The sequence below is a fragment of the Bombina bombina genome, chromosome 4 (genome assembly GCF_027579735.1).
Source record: "Bombina bombina isolate aBomBom1 chromosome 4, aBomBom1.pri, whole genome shotgun sequence".
Classification (NCBI taxonomy): domain Eukaryota; kingdom Metazoa; phylum Chordata; class Amphibia; order Anura; family Bombinatoridae; genus Bombina; species Bombina bombina.
Window position 1 is genome coordinate 947,901,770 of NC_069502.1, and position 22,059 is coordinate 947,923,828.

At 40.6% G+C, this 22,059-nt stretch overlaps 1 protein-coding gene across 1 annotated transcript in view; it reads right to left on the reverse strand.

The window, feature by feature from the left end:
• NPHP1 (nephrocystin 1) overlaps positions 1-22,059 on the reverse strand; it is a 322,800-nt gene that overhangs the window by 256,839 nt on the left and 43,902 nt on the right. Inside the window, exons 5-6 of the mRNA XM_053711944.1 lie at positions 6,042-6,249; positions 2,309-2,410 (exon numbers count right to left, since the gene is read on the reverse strand). Coding sequence (XP_053567919.1) covers positions 2,309-2,410; positions 6,042-6,249 — 310 coding nt within the window. The remainder of the gene's footprint in view (positions 1-2,308; positions 2,411-6,041; positions 6,250-22,059) is intronic.

Sequence of the window (22,059 nt, forward strand, 5' to 3'; positions counted from 1 at the left end):
CAAAATTCACCAAAATTTCACCACAGTGTCTTAAAGCCTTAAAAGTATTGCACACCAAATTTGGAAGCTTTAACCCTTAAAATAACGGAACCGGAGCCGTTTTTATATTTAACCCCTTTACAGTCCCTGGAATCTGCTTTGCTGAGACCCAACCAAGCCCAAAGGGGAATACGATACCAAATGATGCCTTCAGAAAGACTTTTCTATGTATCAGAGCTCCACACACATGCAGCTGCATGTCATGCTGTTCTCAAAAACAAGTGCGCCATACCGGCGCGAAAATGAGGCTCTGACTATGATTAGGGAAAGCCCCTATAGAATAAAGTGTCTAAAACAGTGCCTGCCGATATTATTTTACAAAAAATACCCAGATTAAATGATTCCTCAAGGCTAAATATGTGTAAATATGATCGATTTAGCCCAGAAAATGTCTACAGTCTTAATAAGCCCTTGTGAAGCCCTTATTTACTGTCTGAATAAAAATGGCTTACCGGATCCCATAGGGAAAATGACAGCTTCCAGCATTACATCGTCTTGTTAGAATGTGTCATACCTCAAGCAGCAAAAGACTGCTCACTGTTCCCCCAACTGAAGTTAATTCCTCTCAACAGTCCTGTGTGGAACAGCCATGGATTTTAGTAACGGTTGCTAAAATCATTTTCCTCATACAAACAGAAATCTTCATCTCTTTTCTGTTTCAGAGTAAATAGTACATACCAGCACTATTTTAAAATAACAAACTCTTGATTGAATAATAAAAACTACAGTTAAACACTAAAAAACTCTAAGCCATCTCCGTGGAGATGTTGCCTGTACAACGGCAAAGAGAATGACTGGGGTAGGCGGAGCCTAGGAGGGATCATGTGACCAGCTTTGCTGGGCTCTTTGCCATTTCCTGTTGGGGAAGAGAATATCCCACAAGTAAGGATGACGCCGTGGACCGGACACACCTATGTTGGAGAAATAAATATTACAATTTTTTTTTAACTGAAAAAATAAAGTAACATCTATTATGGGGAGGGGGGGGATGTCTTGTAAATTTCATCAGAGGGGAGGCCTACCGCCTAAGACAATGAAAACCCCTGGTTTAGTTATATGCAACCAACAATTACAATAATAAACAATAAAACATAGGTTATAATGTTTCCCCCTCCAACATGTTCATCATACTATACAGGGACTCCCTAAGAAAAGGGCAGAGCAACTATATTCAGTGGACATGCCCCCAAAGTCATATATTAAAGGTACATGAAACCTACATTTTTTCTTTCATGATTTGGAAAGAGTATGTCATTTTTAAAGAACTTTCTAATATACTTCTATTATCTAATTTGTTTCATTCTCTTGATATCCTTTGCTGAAAAGCATATCAAGATAGGCTTAGTAGCTGCTGATTGGTGGCTGCACATAGATGCCTCATGTGATTGGCTTATCAATGTGTATTGCTTTTTCTTCAACAAAGTATATCTAAAGAATAAAGCAAATTAGATAATAGAAGTAACTTGGAATATTGTTTAAAATTGCATTCTCTATCTGAACCATGAAAGAAAATATTTGGGTTTAATGTCCCTTTAAATTAAAATCATTTGATGACGCGTTGTACAAACATTGCATATAACTTAGTTAACACGAACATGCGCTAATCACTTTGTGCTTTTGTTTATGCAGAACCCCCAATACCTTCAGTGTTGGTCTAAACTCTTACTGCACTTCTGTAATTAAATTTTGGTTTACATTTTTTTTAAAAAGGTCTGCACTAGTATTATCATATTTATGAATAATTCTTTTGAAAATACAGCTCCCTTCACACTTTGTTAAAATCTTACTGCACCACTAGTCAGGCGCATTACCAGCACTTTGAGTAAGATTTTTTTTTTAATGCTGCAACCGCTACATAGATATATGTTGGTCTGACATCTCTAGCTTTGAACACACTTATACTGAGCTCTGCACAGTTTTCTTACTTGTGATGTCACTGTGCTCTCTCTCCTATGGGGTTTGTTTAAAAGGTTAAAAAATCTTGGATTAAATTTAATTTTGCAAAACAGCGGCCTTTTGCTAAATTTCACCCAGATGGACTGGTTAAGTTAATACTTTGCAACACAAATAAAGACATTTTAAGGTGCACTGTCCCTTTAAGCCTCAGGGCTACCAAAAAAATAAAAAAAAATTATAGGATTACAACATATAAAAAAACATGCAATATGCAAGGTAAGCTGTTGTAGTCAATCTTTATTTTTGCTGTAAAATATGCCTTATGATCTCTAAAGTAGCCCACTAGGTATTACAAATAAAAACATGTAATTACCTGCAGGTAGGTTTTTGGGACAATGCCTTTATTCCCTTTAGAATCCTGGGCCAACCACCAACCATCAGGCTTTTTATTCAGAATATGCAGCACTTCCCCTTTCTGGAAAAAAAAAATGATGATTAATAATTCTGATAATTCATCTAAAAGTCTACATGTTTTTCTGTGTTCTGATAAAACAACACATACACAAATGACTATTTGTCAGAACATTCCAACCCTGTAAAAGCTGAGAGTGTCTTTGATGTGAAATGACCTCATAATGGGCTAGGTTACGAGTGGAGAGCTATTTAATGCAAACACGTTAAAGACGCTAGACTGAGGCTTTTTGAACGTATATACAGGGCTGCCAACTGATAAGAGGTAATATTTGTAATCATTATGTAAATACTCTGGTTTTCACAGGAGGGGGCTGCAAAATACATCAAATGTTGTAAATAGTCTTGTCCCTTTGTTTTTATCATAGTTACTAAGCAGAATATATCAATGAAAAAATCAATGAGTACTGGCACTTTTTTTTTTTTGAGTGAACTTACCATTCAATGTGTTTAATTGTCCCATGGTAGGAAACAGAAAGGTTAGATCATTGAGGGATCTATTGCTATGTACCGATAACAAACTGAGATACCAACAGGACATGGTTGGGTACTGAAAGGAATGGCTGTTATAGGTGTAGTGGATGTGTAACATGTGGGGGACTATTGCAGAGCAAATATTTTGTTCACCCATGGAGGAACAAGCGATACACCATTAATTACAGGGTTACTTGCACCACTACACACATAATATACATGCTCCACTGTCTCTGTGGAACATTTTACAAACGGAAGATCCAGGATGACCTCAGGACAAGAATAGCTCACCACCGGTCAGCAATACGCACTGCACTGAATTCGGGCAGTGCTGAGCAACTGGCGGCTAGGCATTTGCTAAATCAGGGGCATGTCGTATCTGACTTGAGATATATTATAATAGACCCTATACCGGCCCTAGTGAGAGGGGGGTGACAGAGGTAGATTACTTTTAAAGAGGGAGTCCAAATGGATATATATTTTAGATACTTTGATGCCTAAAGGGCTTAATACTAATTTGGATCTCCATTGTTATCTGTAAAGCCTAGGCTAATTATAATATAGGATGAATAACTTGTAATGACTACATACCTATAATTGTCCAATATGATAACATTATCGTGACTATTGTTTTTCCACTTTATCTAGGTATTTTTAAAATGCCAATATTTTCTGTTGGCCGAGATGGTGCTCCGTAGCGCAACCCGCGCATGTGCAGTTGCGCTGGTTAGATGCCGCAGAGTTTCCAGAAGTGGCAGATCAGTATACACTGGGAAACAAGACGGGAGCACTTATAAGGTGGTAAGTTCTTTCTGTAATCTGTGTCTGAGGACGGGTGTATATCTGAAAATGTTCATGCAGCTTATGCAGTAAAAGTATTTGTTGATTGAAATACCAGTGAGTGCCTTTCTTTGTGAAAAATTATGTGTATTGGTTGGAGTGCACCTCGGATGATGCAGAGTTGAGTGAGTGCTGGGTCCCCCCTTGGACTTATATATACATATATATATATATATATATACACACATACATAGGTCTCTATATGTATACATACGTATTTATGTGTTTATATGCATATAAACACATATAAATACATATGTACACACATAAAAACACACACACATATATATATATATATACAGTATATATATATATATATATATATATATATATATGTTCTCCACATAAAATGTTGCTAGGTAGCATTATGAAATTGTAATGCTGATTTACGAGGGGAAAAAATGGAAAATAGTCAGAGCAGTCTTTTCAACTGCGAAAAAATTGACATAACATAATAATGGATTAATAGAAGATAATTTACTAATAATAGTACATCAGCGATGCCAATGTTGTATTATTATAAATTTAAAAAATATACTATATTGTGCTGCCACAGTTAAAAGTTCATTTAATGTGGAATGTATATAATATGACTGATTTTTCAAAGGCTTCTAACTTTTGTCAGTTATTTCTAGAATAGGATGAAAGGAGAGAAGCGCAGGACGCGATTCAAGTGTAGAAATATTTATTCAGGTGAAACACACAAGATAATATACTCACAAGAGTTAAGATAAAAACAGGCACATCAAAATTAAAGTTGTCCCTCATACACGTATGGCTAGGGTCCAGTTGTATTTTTATGGATCATCAAAATGTCCCTTCGTGGTTTGTAAGCGTCCAATTTCAGTAAATGTAACAGCGGGTACTCCGATATCTCTAACCGCTGCGTCAGGGACACACCTCCACACACCCTCCGCTCAGTACCAATAGGAGAACCCCTAGTGCTGAGCTCACTGCACCGTAGGTCCTCGTGTGCAGTGAGCTCAGCACTAGGGGTTCTCCTATTGGTACTGAGCGGAGGGTGTGTGGAGGTGTGTCCCTGACGCAGCGGTTAGAGATATCGGAGTACCCGCTGTTACATTTACTGAAATTGGACGCTTACAAACCACGAAGGGACATTTTGATGATCCATAAAAATACAACTGGACCCTAGCCATACGTGTATGAGGGACAACTTTAATTTTGATGTGCCTGTTTTTATCTTAACTCTTGTGAGTATATTATCTTGTGTGTTTCACCTGAATAAATATTTCTACACTTGAATCGCGTCCTGCGCTTCTCTCCTTTCATCCTATTCTAGAAATTGCACTTTGGAGATTCGTCTCGTTAAGAGGAGCAGCGGAGCATTCAAGATATAGGATTATCACTTCTTTGCTGGGTCAGGAATTTACAGACCGGCATTCTGCAAAGACATTTTATCCTTTATAGGACTGTGGCTTTCCATACACCGCAACATTTAATATATGCAGGTTTTTTCTATTTTTTCTATTTTTTCATCTTTCTAAATAGTATTAACCTATTAGTAGTATTATTTTTGTGCTTCTACCAACATCTATAGTGTTATATTCAATACCTGTTGTTTTTTATATACTTTTATTTAAGGTTATTTTGCGCTATTTCATTGCTCTTGTCGAGCAATTTTGAGTGTTTATATCTGTTATTTTGTCAGTTATTCCTTATATACCAAATTTTATCCAGATTCAATTTAACTGAAATTTAATATTTATGGAGTTATCGCCAATCGCTACAAAATAAAAAGAGCTTAGCTATATTTAGATATGAGCATCATCGTTTTCGCCATACGACTTGTATATTTCTATGGGCAAAGCTGTGAATGTCTGTTGATGTCCAATTTCTTTTTATTATTTAGACACATGCACAGTAATAGGGATTTGATAGTATGAATGGGCAAACAGTGATTCAGAACTCAAGTTCTGAATCACTGTTTAAACGTGAAAGTGGAAGGCATCTGCAGCTTTGCAGGAAAGGACTTAAATGTTTCAATATTTATGCTTTTGTATTCTCCTTTTTCAAAAATCATTAACATCTTTCTCTGTGCATGCGTTTGCAATATCGGGAGCTTGTTTTACAGTTGAACTGCTCTCTATGTCACTACACTACAGAATAAGATAGAAGGGACAGAGGATAAACTGAAATTCAGTAATGGTAACAAAAATATAGTTTTATCAAATAAAATGATTTTAATAATTACAACTAAGCCGTTTAGGTCCTTTCATGAAATAAACAAAACATAATTAAAAAAAAAACCTACTTCAATCTAGTGTGAAACACATGGAACAAATAAAGGATAAATCATTTACTTTGAAAGTTAAATCTTCTTTCTGTTGAGCATGGAAATCTCCAATAGTTATAAATTCTCTAATAGTAGAATCTAATTCATTTTCATCCTCTTCTTCTTCCTCATCTTCATCGTCCTCCGCATTGTCATCCTCCTCATAATCATCTTCTTCACCACTGTCTTCTTCATCACCATCATCTTTAATTTGATTACTAGGAGACGGTCCATCTCTGTTTTAAAAATATATATAAATCTTGCTACACATGGGTAAAGGTCACAACATATTTTTATAAAAAAAGCTAAAAAATCATTACATACAGTAGAATTGCATATTCAGCAATTGGATAATAAAAAGACAAAGCAATTTCAAAATTTACTTTAATTTGCCAGCCCCTTGTATCATGCAACAGCCATCAGCCAATCACAGACTCCTGTACGTATTCACTGTGAACTCTTGCAAAAGTACAGTATGAGTTGGGGCCTCAGAAAGTGTGCATTAAAATTAAATTTCATGTCAAAATGACCTGCAGAAAAGTTTTCACTAAAAAAAAAAATCTCATCACAAAAAGTGAAATCAAGTTTTGCCTCTCGGCTAAATATTATTATAATGAGCCTTTTGTAGAGGTGTTTGAAATTGTGTTTAAAGGGACTTCAAACTCATTTTTTTATTTTATGATTTAGAAAGAACATGCAATTTTAAACAACTTTCTAATTTACTTCTATTATCTAATTTGTTTCATTCTTTTTATATCCTTTGCTGAAAAGCATATCTAGATAGGCTCAGAAGCTGCTGATTGGTGGCTGCACATAGATACCTTGTGTGATTGGCTCACCTGTGTGCATTGCTATTTCTTAAACAAAGGATATCTAAAGAATGAAGCAAATTAGATAATAGAAGTAAATTGGAATGTTGTTTAAAATTGTATTTTCTATCTGAATAATGAAAGATACGCTGCAGAGGAATGCATGCTTTTTAATTGAGCCACTAATGTGCAGCCGGTCTATATTGGTGATCATTGTTTGGTTAGGAGTGAGTGCTAGGGCAAGTTCTTTAGCTTCTCCAAAACTCAAATTGGTCGAGGTTACTTGGCTGCTGGATGCGTGTAGAGAAAAAAGCTCTTAACTACCAGAGCAACCACTGTGACCATAGGCTGAGTGGCAAGTAACTTCAGAACTTCAATCCACTGTGAGTCTCTCCGCAAATGATGGCATGTGTGATATGATAATCCATCAACAGGAAAGGAGTACAACAGTACCTGGAAATAACAGCATTGTCTATCCTAACACTGACTTTGTCCCATAAGCTAAGTATATAAGAGACTTGTGCATGTCCCTTTTACTTGTTTACTAGGTGTATTCTGGATGTCATCTTACGATTTTGTATTTTATTTAAACGTGACTCTTTGTATTTATCGCTGTTTCTATTCACTTTAGTTTAAGGTGGTATAAAAACGGTGAACAAAATTTAAAGGGACACGATACCCAAATATTAAAGCACTTGAAAGTTATGCAGCATAGCTGTAAGAAGCTGACTAGAAACTATCACCTTAACATCGCTATATCAAAAAGGAAGATATTAACCTCAAAATGTATTAAGTATTTACACCCCAATGTAATCAGGATGCTAGTCCCAGGACTTGCAAGGGAGCGTGCATCTGGCATGTGCAGACACAGTTATGTTATTTTCCTATTCAGTTTAAGGACGTTTCCAAAGAAAACAGCAAAGCAATGCATGATCTCAGCACAGCTGATGCCGATTGGCTATTTTATTGGCTGTCAGCTGGACAGCAGTTGAAGTATAACTGTTCTGTGAGCACTTACACTGGTGAGCTAAAGAAAATTGTGAGGTAAAATATCTTCCCTTTTTACATAGAGATATTCAGGTGATATTTTCATGTCAGCTTTTTACAGTTATGCTGCATCATTTTCACATGATTTAGCATAGGAGTATTATGTTTCTTTAAAGCGATTGTAAACTTTTTAAATACTTACCTTTGCATTATGGTAAGCATAACACTGATCCTCTGCTCGCATCTGGTGCTTTCATTAGCATATTGATGATGATCCAGCTTCCTTTAAAGGGGGCACACAATGATTGGAGGAAGCCGATCATAACGCAAAGGTAAGTATTTTAAAAAATAAGCATCTTTTTAAACTTTAATGAATTTTAAATGAGTTTTAAAGGGCCATAATACCCAAATGTTTAAACACTTGAAAGTGATGCAGTATAGACTAGAAAATATCACCTGAACATCTCTAGGTAAAAAAGAAAGATATTTTACCTCAAAAGTTTCTCAGTAGCCACATCCCATTGTAAAGGACTTCTAAGCAGCAAATTAGTATGTCTGTCCCGGGACAGCGGAAGGAGCAAACTTATGTGCACTCTCATCTTATTTCCCTATTCAGCTTAAGGAAGTTTACAATGACATCTCATGAGAGTTAAGTGAAATCTCATGAGATCACAGTAAAAGAGTTCATGAACTCAGCACTGCTGATGCTGATTGGCTGCTGTTCATTTCTTCATTTTTTTATTTATTTTTTACCTGCAGCCGAGTATAACTTTTTACACAGAACTTACTCTGCTGAGCTGAGGAAATTGTGGGGTAAAATATCTTCCTTTTTTACATAGAGATGCTCAGGTGATATTTTTCTGTTAGCCTTTTACAGTTATACTGCATCAGTTTCAAGTGATTTAGCATATGAGTATTATGTCCCTTTAAAGAGTATTATTTGATACTGGGCTATAATTTGTTAAAGTTTACAATCACTTTAAGTATAAAGGCAAGAGTGCTGTTTTTGAGTCTCACTTTTTTCTCTTTTTTAGGTGTAGCAATAGTATATTAGACTTCAATACCAGTACTACTATGTACCTTTTGCCAATCATATTCTCCTGAGCGAGGGGGGTGCGCTTTATTAAACTGCAGTTTTGACTTTTCTATCCCTTTAATAGAATGCTCTAGTGTAACAATAACAACATTCTTTTTGTTTAGTACATTCTATTTTTAAACAATTTAGTTTTATTAATATTTGTTTATCTCATGCAAAAAGATTAAATACATGTTCAAAGTTGTGCTCCTATGTCACTACAGATGAGGTTACCACTATGAAACAAATACGAAGAAATACATGCATATACACCAACCAGTGATTGTATCCTCATCTGGAGCAGAATGGGGGCGTTCCAGAAGTGTAACATTGTCTATGTTTTAAACCCTTTTTAAGGAGTTAAACACAAATTAAAGGGACACTGAACCCAAATGTTTTCTTTCATGATTCAGATAGAGCATGCAATTTTAAGCAACTTTCTAATTTACTCCTATTATCAAATTTTCTTCATTCTCTTGGTATCTTTATTTGAAATGCAAGAATGTAAGTTTAGATGCCGGCCCACTTTTGGTGAACAACCTGGGTTGTTCTTGCTTTTTGGTGGATACATTCATCCACCAATGAACAAGCGCTTTCCAGTGTTCTGAACCTAACAAATAGCTTAGATGCCTTCTTTTTCAAATAAAGATAACAAGAAAACAAAGAAAAATTGATAATAGGAGTAAATTAGAAAGTTGTTTAAAAGTGCATGCTCTATCTGAATCATGATAGAAAAAATATAATTTATGCTTACCTGATAAATTCATTTCTCCTGTAGTGTAGTCAGTCCACGGGTCATCCATTACTTATGGGATTATATCTCCTCCCTAACAGGAAGTGCAAGAGGATCACCCAAGCAGAGCTGCTATATAGCTCCTCCCCTCTACGTCATACCCAGTCATTCGACCGAAACCAAACGAGAAAGGAGAAAACTATAGGGTGCAGTGGTGACTGGAGTTTAATTTAAAATTTAGACCTGCCGTAAAAAACAGGGCGGGCCGTGGACTGACTACACTACAGGAGAAATGAATTTATCAGGTAAGCATAAATTATATTTTCTCCTGTTAAGTGTAGTCAGTCCACGGGTCATCCATTACTTATGGGATACCAATACCAAAGCTAAAAGTACACGGATGACGGGAGGGACAGGCAGGCTCTTTACACGGAAGGAACCACTGCCTGTAGAACCTTACTCCCAAAAACAGCCTCCGAAGAAGCAAAAGTGTCAAATTTGTAAAATTTTGAAAAAGTGTGAAGTGAAGACCAAGTTGCAGCCTTGCAAATCTGTTCAACAGAGGCCTCATTCTTAAAGGCCCAAGTGGAAGCCACAGCTCTAGTAGAATGAGCTGTAATCCTTTCAGGAGGCTGCTGTCCAGCAGTCTCATAGGCTAAACGTATTATGCTACGAAGCCAAAAAGAGAGAGAGGTAGCCGAAGCTTTTTGACCTCTCCTCTGTCCAGAATAAACGACAAACAGGGAAGAAGTTTGACGAAAATCTTTAGTTGCCTGCAAATAAAATTTCAGGGCACGGACGACATCCAGATTGTGCAGAAGTCGTTCCTTCTTTGAAGAAGGGTTAGGGCACAATGATGGAACAACAATCTCTTGATTGATATTCTTGTTAGTGACTACCTTAGGTAAGAACCCAGGTTTAGTATGCAGAACTACCTTATCTGAATGAAAAATCAGATAAGGAGAATCACAATGTAAGGTCGATAACTCAGAGACTCTTCGAGCCGAGGAAATAGCCATTAAAAACAGAACTTTCCAAGATAACAGCTTGATATCAATGGAATGAAGGGGTTCAAACGGAACACCTTGCAGAACGTTAAGAACTAAGTTTAAGCTTCACGGCGGAGCAACAGTCTTAAACACAGGCTTAATCCTAGCCAAAGCCTGACAAAAAGCCTGAACGTCTGGAACGTCTGCCAGACGTTTGTGTAAAAGGATAGACAGAGCTGAGATCTGTCCCTTTAACGAACTAGCAGATAAACCCTTTTCTAAACCTTCTTGTAGAAAAGACAGTATCCTAGGAATCCTAACCTTACTCCATGAGTAACTCTTGGATTCGCACCAATATAAGTATTTACGCCATATTTTATGGTAAATTTTCCTGGTAACAGGTTTCCTAGCCTGTATTAAGGTATCAATCACTGACTCCGAGAATCCCCGCTTTGATAGAATCAAGCGTTCAATCTCCATGCAGTCAGCCTCAGAGAAATTAGATTTGGATGTTTGAAAGGACCCTGAATCAGAAGGTCCTGTCTCAGAGGCAGAGACCATGGTAGACAGGACGACATGTCCACTAGATCTGCATACCAGGTCCTGCGTGGCCACGCAGGCGCTATTAGAATCATCGATGCTCTCTCCTGTTTGATCCTGGCAATCAATCGAGGAAGCATCGGGAAGGGTGGAAACACATAAGCCATGTTGAAGACCCAAGGTGCTGTCAGAGCATCTATCAGTACCGCTCCCGGGTCCCTGGACCTGGATCCGTAACAAGGAAGCTTGGCGTTCTGGCGAGACGCCATGAGATCCAGATCTGGTTTGCCCCAATGATGAAGCAGTTGAGCAAACACCTCCGGATGAAGTTCCCACTCCCCCGGATGAAAAGTCTGGCGACTTAGAAAATCCGCCTCCCAGTTCTCCACGCCTGGGATGTGGATCGCTGACAGGTGGCAAGAGTGAGACTCTGCCCAGCGAATTATCTTTGAGACTTCCATCATCGCTAGGGAACTCCTTGTTCCTCCTTGATGGTTGATGTAAGCCACAGTCGTGATGTTGTCCGACTGAAACCTGATGAACCTCAGAGTTGCTATCTGAGGCCAAGCCAGAAGAGCATTGAGAACTGCTCTTAATTCCAGAATGTTTATTGGAAGGAGTCTCTCCTCCTGAGTCCATGATCCCTGAGCCATCAGGGAATTCCAGACTGCGCCCCAACCTAGAAGGCTGGCGTCTGTTGTTACAATCGTCCAATCTGGCCTGCGGAAGGGCATCCCCTTGGACAGATGTGGTCGAGAAAGCCACCATAGAAGAGAATCTCTGGTCTCTTGATCCAGATTTAGCAGAGGGGACAAATCTGAGTAATCCCCATTCCACTGACTTAGCATGCACAATTGCAGCGGTCTGAGATGTAGGCGCGCAAAAGGTACTATGTCCATTGCCGCTACCATTAAGCCGATTACCTCCATGCCCTGAGCCACTGACGGGTGTTGAATGGAATGAAGGACACGGCAAGCATTTAGAAGTTTTGATAACCTGTCCTCCGTCAGGTAAATTTTCATTTCTACAGAATCTATAAGAGTCCCTAAGAAGGGAACTCTTGTGAGTGGCAATAGAGAACTCTTTTCTTCGTTCACCTTCCACACATGCGACCTTAGAAATGCCAGAACTAACTCTGTATGAGACTTGGCAGTTTGGAAACTTGACGCTTGTATCAGAATGTCGTCTAGGTACGGAGCTACCGCTATGCCTCGTGGTCTTAGTACCGCCAGAAGAGAGCCCAGAACCTTTGTAAAAGATTCTTGGAGCCGTAGCTAACCCGAAGGGAAGAGCTACAAACTGGTAATGCCTGTTTAGGAAGGCAAACCTTAGATACCGGTAATGATCCTTGTGAATCGGTATGTGAAGGTAGGCATCCTTTAAATCCACTGTGGTCATGTACTGACCCTCTTGGATCATGGGTAGGATAGTTCGAATAGTTTCCATTTTGAACGATGGAACTCTTAGGAATTTGTTTAGGATCTTTAAGTCCAAGATTGGTCTGAAGGTTCCCTCTTTTTTGGGAACCACAAACAGATTTGAATAAAACCCTTGCCCGTGTTCCGACCGCGGAACTGGGTGGATCACTCCCATTAGTAAGAGGTCTTGTACACAGCGTAGAAACGCCTCTTTCTTTATCTGGTTTGCTGACAACCTTGAAAGATGAAATCTCCCTTGTGGAGGAGAAGCTTTGAAGTCCAGAAGATATCCCTGAGATATGATCTCCAACGCCCAGGGATCCTGGACATCTCTTGCCCAAGCCTGGGCGAAGAGAGAAAGTCTGCCCCCCACTAGATCCGTTTCCGGATCGGGGGCCCTCACTTCATGCTGTCTTAGGGGCAGCAGCAGGTTTTCTGGCCTGCTTGCCCTTGTTCCAGGACTGGTTAGGTTTCCAGCCCTGTCTGTAGCGAGCAACAGTTCCTTCCTGTCTTGGAGCGGAGGAAGTTGAAGCTGCTCCTGCCTTGAAGTTACGAAAGGCACGAAAATTAGACTGTTTAGCCCTTGGTTTGGCCCTGTCTTGAGGCAGGGCATGGCCCTTACCTCCAGTAATGTCAGCGATAATTTCTTTCAAACCGGGCCCGAATAATGTCTGCCCTTTGAAAGGAATATTAAGCAATTTAGATTTAGAAGTCACATCAGCTGACCAGGATTTAAGCCACAGCGCTCTACGTGCTTGAATGGCGAATCCGGAGTTCTTAGCCGTAAGTTTGGTTAAGTGTACTACGGCATCAGAAATAAATGAATTAGCTAGCTTAAGGACTTTAAGCTTGTTTATAAGCTCATCCAATGGAGCTGTGCTAAGGGTCTCTTCCAGAGACTCAAACCAGAATGCCGCCGCAGCCGTGACAGGCGCAATGCATGCAAGGGGGTTTAATATAAAACCTTGCTGAACAAACATTTTCTTAAGGTAACCCTCTAACTTTTTATCCATTGGATCTGAAAAAGCACAGCTATCCTCCACCGGGATAGTGGTGCGCTTAGCCAGAGTAGAAACTGCTCCCTCCACCTTAGGGACCGTCTGCCATAAGTCCCGTGTGGTGGCGTCTATTGGAAACATTTTTCTAAATATAGGAGGGGGTGAAAAAGGCACACCGGGTCTATCCCACTCCTTGTTAACAATTTCTGTAAGCCTTTTAGGTATAGGAAAAACGTCAGTACACGCCGGTAACGCAAAATATTTATCCAGCCTACATACTTTCTCTGGAATTGCAACCGTGTTACAATCATTCAGAGCCGCTAATACCTCCCCTAGTAATACACGGAGGTTCTCAAGCTTAAATTTAAAATTTGAAATGTCTGAGTCCAGTTTACTTGGATCAGATCCGTCACCCACAGAATGAAGCTCTCCGTCCTCATGTTCTGCAAATTGTGACGCAGTATCAGACATGGCTCTATTATTATCAGCGCACTCTGTTCTTACCCCAGAGTGATCGCGTTTACCCCTAAATTCTGGCAATTTAGATAGTACTTCAGTCATAACATTAGCCATGTCTTGCAAAGTGATTTGTATGGGCCGCCCTGATGTACTTGGCGCCACAATATCACGCACCTCCTGAGCGGGAGGCGAAGGTACTGACACGTGAGGAGAGTTAGTCGGCATAACTTCCCCCTCGTTGTCTGGTGATAATTTCTTTACATGTAAATATTGACTTTTATTTAAAGTAACATCAATGCAATTAGTACACAAATTTCTATTGGGCTCCACATTGGCCTTTAAACATAGTGAACAAAGAGATTCATCTGTGTCAGACATGTTTAAACAGACTAGCAATGAGACTAGCAAGCTTGGAAAACATAATTTATGCTTACCTGATAAATTTATTTCTCTTGTAGTGTAGTCAGTCCACGGGTCATCCATTACTTATGGAATATATCTCTTCCTAACAGGAAGCTGCAAGAGGATCACCCAGCAGAGCTGCTATATAGCTCCTCCCCTCACATGTCATATTCAGTCATTCGACCAAAGCAGACGAGAAAGGAGAAACCATAGGGTGCAGTGGTGACTGGAGTTTAATTAAAATTTAGGTCTGCCTTAAAGACAGGGCGGGCCGTGGACTGACTACACTACAAGAGAAATAAATTTATCAGGTAAGCATAAATTATGTTTTCTCTTGTTAAGTGTAGTCAGTCCACGGGTCATCCATTACTTATGGAATACCAATACCAAAGCTAAAGTACACGGATGAAGGGAGGGACAAGGCAGGAACATTAAACAGAAGGAACCACTGCCTGAAGTACCTTTCTCCCAAAAATAGCCTCCGAAGAAGCAAAAGTGTCAAATTTGTAAAATTTTGAAAAGGTGTGAAGTGAAGACCAAGTTGCAGCCTTGCAAATCTATTCAACAGAGGCCTCATTCTTAAAGGCCCAGGTGGAAGCCACAGCTCTAGTGGAATGAGCTGTAATTCTTTCAGGTGGCTGCTGTCCAGCAGTCTCATAGGCTAAACGTATTATGCTACGAAGCCAAAAAGAGAGAGAGGTAGCCGAAGCCTTTTGACCTCTTCTCTGTCCAGAGTAAACGACAAACAGGGAAGAAGTTTGACGAAAATCTTTAGTTGCCTGCAAATAGAACTTCAGGGCACGGACTACGTCCAAATTATGCAAAAGTCGTTCCTTCTTTGAAGAAGGGTTAGGACACAGTGATGGAACAACAATCTCTTGATTGATATTCCTGTTAGTAACTACCTTAGGTAAGAACCCAGGTTTAGTACGCAGAACTACCTTGTCTAAATGAAAAATCAGATAAGGAGAATCACAATGTAAGGCAGATAACTCAGAGACTCTTCGAGCCGAGGAAATAGCCATCAAAAACAAAACCTTCCAGGATAACAGCTTGATATCAATGGAATGAAGGGGTTCAAATGGAATGCCTTGAAGAACATTAAGAACTAAGTTTAAGCTCCACGGCGGAGCAACAGTCTTAAACACAGGCTTAATCCTAGTTAAAGCCTGACAAAAAGCCTGAACGTCTGGAATTTCAGCCAGACATTTGTGTAGAAGAATAGACAGAGCAGAAATCTGTCCCTTTAACGAACTAGCAGATAAGCCCTTTTCTAAACCCTCTTGTAGAAAGGACAATATCCTAGGAATCCTAACCTTACTCCATGAGTAACTCTTGGATTCGCACCAATATAAATATTTACGCCATATCTTATGGTAAATTTTTCTGGTAACAGGCTTCCTAGCCTGTATTAAGGTATCAATAACCGACTCCGAGAAGCCACGCTTTGATAGAATCAAGCGTTCAATCTCCATGCAGTCAGCCTCAGAGAAATTAGATTTGGATGTTTGAAAGGACCCTGAATTAGAAGGTCCTGTCTCAGAGGCAGAGACCACGGTGGACAGGACGACATGTCCACTAGGTCTGCATATCAGGTCCTGCGTGGCCACGCAGGCACTATCAGAATCACTGAAGCTCTCTCCTGTTTGATCTTGGCAATCAAACGAGGAAGCATCGGGAATGGTGGAAACACATAAGCCATGTTGAAGACCCAAGGGGCTGTCAGAGCATCTATCAGCACCGCTCCCGGGTCCCTGGACCTGGATCCGTAACAAGGAAGCTTGGCGTTCTGGCAAGACGCCATGAGATCCAGATCTGGTTTGCCCCAACGAAGAATCAGTTGAGCAAAGACCTCCAGATGAAGTTCCCACTCCCCCGGATGAAAAGTCTGGCGACTTAGAAAATCCGCCTCCCAGTTCTCTACGCCTGGGATGTAAATCGCTGACAGGTGGCAAGAGTGAGACTCTGCCCAGCGAATTATCTTTGAGACTTCCAACATCGCTAGGGAACTTCTGGTTCCCCCTTGATGGTTGATGTAAGCCACAGTCGTGATGTTGTCCGACTGAAATCTGATGAACCTCAGAGTTGCTAACTGAGGCCAAGCTAGGAGAGCATTGAATATTGCTCTTAATTCCAGAATATTTATTGGGAGGAGTTTCTCCTCCTGAGTCCATAATCCCTGAGCTTTCAGGGAGTTCCAGACTGCGCCCCAGCCTAGAAGGCTGGCGTCTGTTGTTACAATCGTCCAATCTGGCCTGCGAAGGGTCATCCCCTTGGACAGATGTGGCCGAGAGAGCCACCATAGAAGAGAATCTCTGGTCTCTTGATCCATTCCTTAGAAAAATACATTCAGTGTACACACACTCATCAGCCTAATACCAGTCGCTATCACTGCATTTAAGGCTGAACTTACTTTACATTGGTATCAGCAGTATTTTCTCAGTCAATTCCATTCCTCAGAAAAATAATTACTGCACATACCTCATTTGCAGGGGGGCCCTGCATGCTATTCCCCTTCTCTGAAGTTACCTCACTCCTCAGATGAGAACAGCCAGTGGATCTTAGTTACGTCTGCTAAGATCATAGAAAACGCAGGCAGATTCTTCTTCTAATGCTGCCTGAGAATAAACAGCACACTCCGGTGCCATTTAAAATAACAAACTTTTGATTGTAGAAATAAACTAAGTTAAAAAACACCACAGACCTCTCACAGCGACCTATCTAGTTAGGCTGCAAGAGAATGACTGAATATGACATGTGAGGGGAGGAGCTATATAGCAGCTCTGCTGGGTGATCCTCTTGCAGCTTCCTGTTAGGAAGAGATATATTCCATAAGTAATGGATGACCCGTGGACTGACTACACTTAACAAGAGAAATACTTTTCTAAATAAATTTACAAGCAATATAAAAAACGCTACTGTGCCTTTAAGAAGCACAAAAAGCTGTCACAGTTGAAATAACAATGAACCAAAATAGTTATAGCAACCAATTTTTCACAGTAAATGTATTAAGTTAGCAAAGGATTGCACCCACCAGCAAATGGATGATTAACCCCTTAATACCCAAAAACGGATAACAAATTAATAATTAACGTTTTTATCACAGTCAAAACACACTGTCACAGGTCTGTTGTGAGTGATTACCTGGGCTCTGTAGAGACATCCTGGATCATGGAGGAAGAAATAGGAAGACTGTGACTAAATTTTTACTGCGCAATAAAGCGCTAAAATAGGCCCCTCCCACTCATATTACAACAGTGGGGAAGCTCAGTAAACTGTTTTTATTCAGAAAAAAACGACAGCCATGTGGTAAAAATCATGCCCATAAAGTTTTATCACCAAGTACCTCAGAAAAAACGATTAACATGCCAGTAAACGTTTTAAAAATGAAAATTATGAAGTGTTATTAATAAGCCTGCTGCTAGTCGCTTTCACTGCAGTGCAGGCTCAAATATTACTTTAATATAGACAGTATTTTCTTAGTGAAATTCCATTTCCCAGAAATACCTCAGAGTATACATACATACATATCAGCCTGATACCAGTCGCTACTACTGCATTTAAGGCTGCACTTACATTACATCGGTATTAGCAGTATTTTCTCAGTCAATTCCATTCCTTAGAAAATAATTTACTGCACATACCTCCTTGCAGGTGGGCCCTGCCTGCTATCCCCTGTTCTGAAGTTACCTCACTCCTCAGAATGGCCGAGAACAGCAAGTGGATCTTAGTTACGACCGCTAAGATCATAGACAAACTCAGGTAGATTCTTCTTCTAATGCTGCCTGAGAAGAAACAACACACTCCGGTGCCGTTTAAAATAACAAACTTTTGATTGAAGAAATAAAAACTAAGTTTAACACACCACAGTCCTCTCACACGTCCTATCTATTAGTTAGGTGCAAGAGAATGACTGGGTATGACGTAGAGGGGAGGAGCTATATAGCAGCTCTGCTTGGGTGATCCTCTTGCACTTCCTGTTAGGGAGGAGATATAATCCCATAAGTAATGGATGACCCGTGGACTGACTACACTTAACAGGAGAAAAATTAGGTTCAGTGTCCCTTTAAAGAAAGAAAATTTGTTAAAAACATAATTTATGCTTACATGATAAATTTATTTCTCTTGTGGTGTATCCAGTCCACGGATCATCCATTACTTGTGGGATATTCTCCTTCCCAACAGAAAGTTGCAAGAGGATCACCCACAGCAGAGCTGCTATATAGCTCCTCCCCTAACTGCCATATCCAGTCATTCGACCGAAAACAAGCAGAGAAAGGAGAAACCATAGGGTGCAGTGGTGACTGTAGTTTAAAATTAAAAAATACCTGCCTTAAAATGACAGGGCGGGCCGTGGACTGGATACACCACAAGAGAAATAAATTTATCAGGTAAGCATAAATTATGTTTTCCCTTGTAAGGTGTATCCAGTCCACGGATCATCCATTACTTGTGGGATACCAATACCAAAGCTAAAGTACACGGATGAAGGGAGGGACAAGGCAGGTACTTAAACGGAAGGTACCACTGCCTGTAAAACCTTTCTCCCAAAAATAGCCTCCAAAGAAGCAAAAGTATCAAATTTGTAGAATTTTGAAAAAGTATGAGGCGAAGACCAAGTCGCCGCCTTGCAAATCTGAAGCCTCATTTTTAAAGGCCCATGTGGAAGCCACAGCTCTAGTAGAATGAGCTGTAATCGTTTCTGGAGGCTAAGCGGATTATGCTTTTTAGCCAAAAAGAAAGAGAGGTTGCCGAAGCCTTTTGACCTCTCCTCTGTCCAGAGTAGACAACAAACAAAGCAGATGTTTGACGAAAATCTTTAGTAGCTTGTAAGTAAAACTTTAAAGCACGAACCACGTCCAGATTGTGTAATAGACGTTCCTTCTTTGAAGAAGGATTAGGAAACAAAGATGGAACAACAATCTCTTGATTGATATTCTTATTAGATACCACCTTAGGTAAAAACCCAGGTTTGGTATGCAGAACTACCTTATCTGCATGGAAGATCAGATAAGGAGAATCACATTGTAAGGCAGATAACTCGGAAACTCTGCGAGCCGAGGAAATAGCTTCCAAAAAACGAACTTTCCAAGATAAAAGTTTGATATCTATGGAATGAAGAGGTTCAAACGGAACTCCTTGAAGAACCTTAAGAACCAGATTTAAGGTCCATGGCAGAGCAACAGGTTTAAACACAGGCTTGATTCTAACTAAAGCCTGACAAAATGCCTGAACGTCTGGAACATCCGCCAGACACTTGTGCAAAAGAATAGACAGAGCAGAAATCTGTCCCTTTAAAGAACTAGCTGACAATCCTTTTTCCAATCCTTCTTGGAGAAAGGATAATATCCTGGGAATCCTGACCTTACTCCATGAGTAACCCTTGGATTCACACCAATAAAGATATTTACGCCATATCTTATGGTAAATTTTCCTGGTGAAAGGCTTTCGTGCCTGTATTAAGGTATCAATGACTGATTCGGAGAAGCCACGCTTTGATAACATCAAGCGTTCAATCTCCAGGCAGTCAGCCTCAGAGAAATTAGATTTGGATGGTTGAAAGGACCTTGAAGTAGAAGGTCCTGACTCAGCGGCAGAGTCCATGGTGGAAAGGATGACATGTCCACCAGATCTGCATACCAAGTCCTGCGTGGCCACGCAGGCGCTATCAAGATCACCGATGCTCTCTCCTGCTTGATTTTGGCAATCAGACGAGGGAGCAGAGGAAACGGTGGAAACACATAAGCCAGGTTGAAGGACCAAGGCGCTTCTAGAGCATCTATCAGCGTTGCCTTTGGGGTCCCTGGACCTGGATCCGTAACAAGGAAGCTTGGCGTTCTGGCGAGACGCCATGAGATCCAGTTCTGGTTTGCCCCAACGATGAATCAATTGTGCAAACACCTCCGGATGGAGCTCCCACTCCCCCGGATGAAAAGTCTGTCGACTTAGAAAATCCGCCTCCCAGTTCTCTACACCTGGGATATGGATAGCTGATAGGTGGCAAGAGTGAATCTCTGCCCATCGAATTATCTTTGAGACTTCTAACATCGCTAGGGAACTCCTTGTTCCCCCCTTGATGGTTGATGTAAGCCACAGTCGTGATGTTGTCCGACTGAAATCTGATGAACCTCAGAGTTGCTTACTGAGGCCAAGCCTGAAGAGCATTGAATATCGCTCTCAGTTCCAGAATATTTATTGGAAGGAGTGACTCCTCCTGAGTCCACGATCCCTGAGCCTTCAGGGAGTTCCAGATTGCACCCCAACCTAGAAGGCTGGCATCTGTCGTTATAATTGTCCAATCTGGCCTGCGAAAGGTCATACCTATGGACAGATGGACCCGAGATAGCCATCAGAGAAGAGAATCCCTGGTCTCTTGATCCAGATTTAGTAGAGGGGACAAATCTGTGTAATCCCCATTCCACTGACTGAGCATGCATAGTTGCAGCGGTCTGAGATGTAGGCGTGCAAACAGTACTATGTCCATTGCTGCAACCATTAAGCCGATTACTTCCATGCACTGAGCCACCGAAGGGCGAGGAATGGAATAAAGAACACGGCAGGAATTTAGAAGTTTTGATAACCTGGACTCCATCAGGTAAATTTTCATTTCTACAGAATCTATCAGAGTCCCTAGGAAGGAAACTCTTGTGAGGGGGGATAGAGAAATCTTTTCCTCGTTCACCTTCCACCCATTCAACCTCAGAAATGCCAACACTATGTCCGTATGAGACTTGGCAATTTGGAAGTTTGACGCCTGAATCAGGATGTCATCTAAATAAGGGGCCACTGCTATGCCCCGCGGCCTTAGGACCGCCAGAAACGACCCCAGAACCTTCGTAAAAAATTCTTGGGGCTGTAGCTAACCCAAAGGGAAGAGCTACAAACTGGTAATGCCTGTCTAGGAAAGCAAACCTGAGAAACCGATGATGATCTTTGTGTATCGGAATGTGAAGCTAAGCATCCACATTTAAATCCACTGTAGTCATGTATTGACCCTCCTGGATCATAGGTAGGATGGTACGAATAGTCTCCATCTTGAATGATGGAACTCTGAGGAATTTGTTTAAGATCTTTAGATCCAAAATTGGTCTGAAGGTTCCCTCTTTTTTGGGAACCACAAACAGATTTGAGTAAAATCCCTGTCCCTGTTCCTCCTTTGGAACTGGATGGATCACTCCCATAACTAGGAGGTCTTGTACACAGTGTAAGAATGCCTCTCTCTTTATCTGGTTTGCAGATAATTGTGAAAGGTGAAATCTCCCATTTGGGTATGAAGCCTTGAAGTCCAGAAGATATCCCTGGGATATAATTTCCAACGCCCAGGGATCCTGGACATCTCTTGCCCACGCCTGGGCGAAGAGCAAAAGTCTGCCCCCTACTAGATCCGTTACCGGATAGGGGGCCGTTCCTTCATGCTGTCTTAGAGGCAGCAGCAGGCTTTTTGGCCTGCTTACCTTTGTTCCAGGTCTGGTTAGGTCTCCAGACCGTCTTAGACTGAGCAAAAGTTCCCTCTTGTTTTGTATTAGAGGAAGTTGATGCCGCACTTGCCTTGAAGTTTCGAAAGGCACGAAAATTAGACTGTTTGGCCCTTGATTTGGACCTGTCCTGAGGAAGGGCATAACCTTTTCCTCCAGTG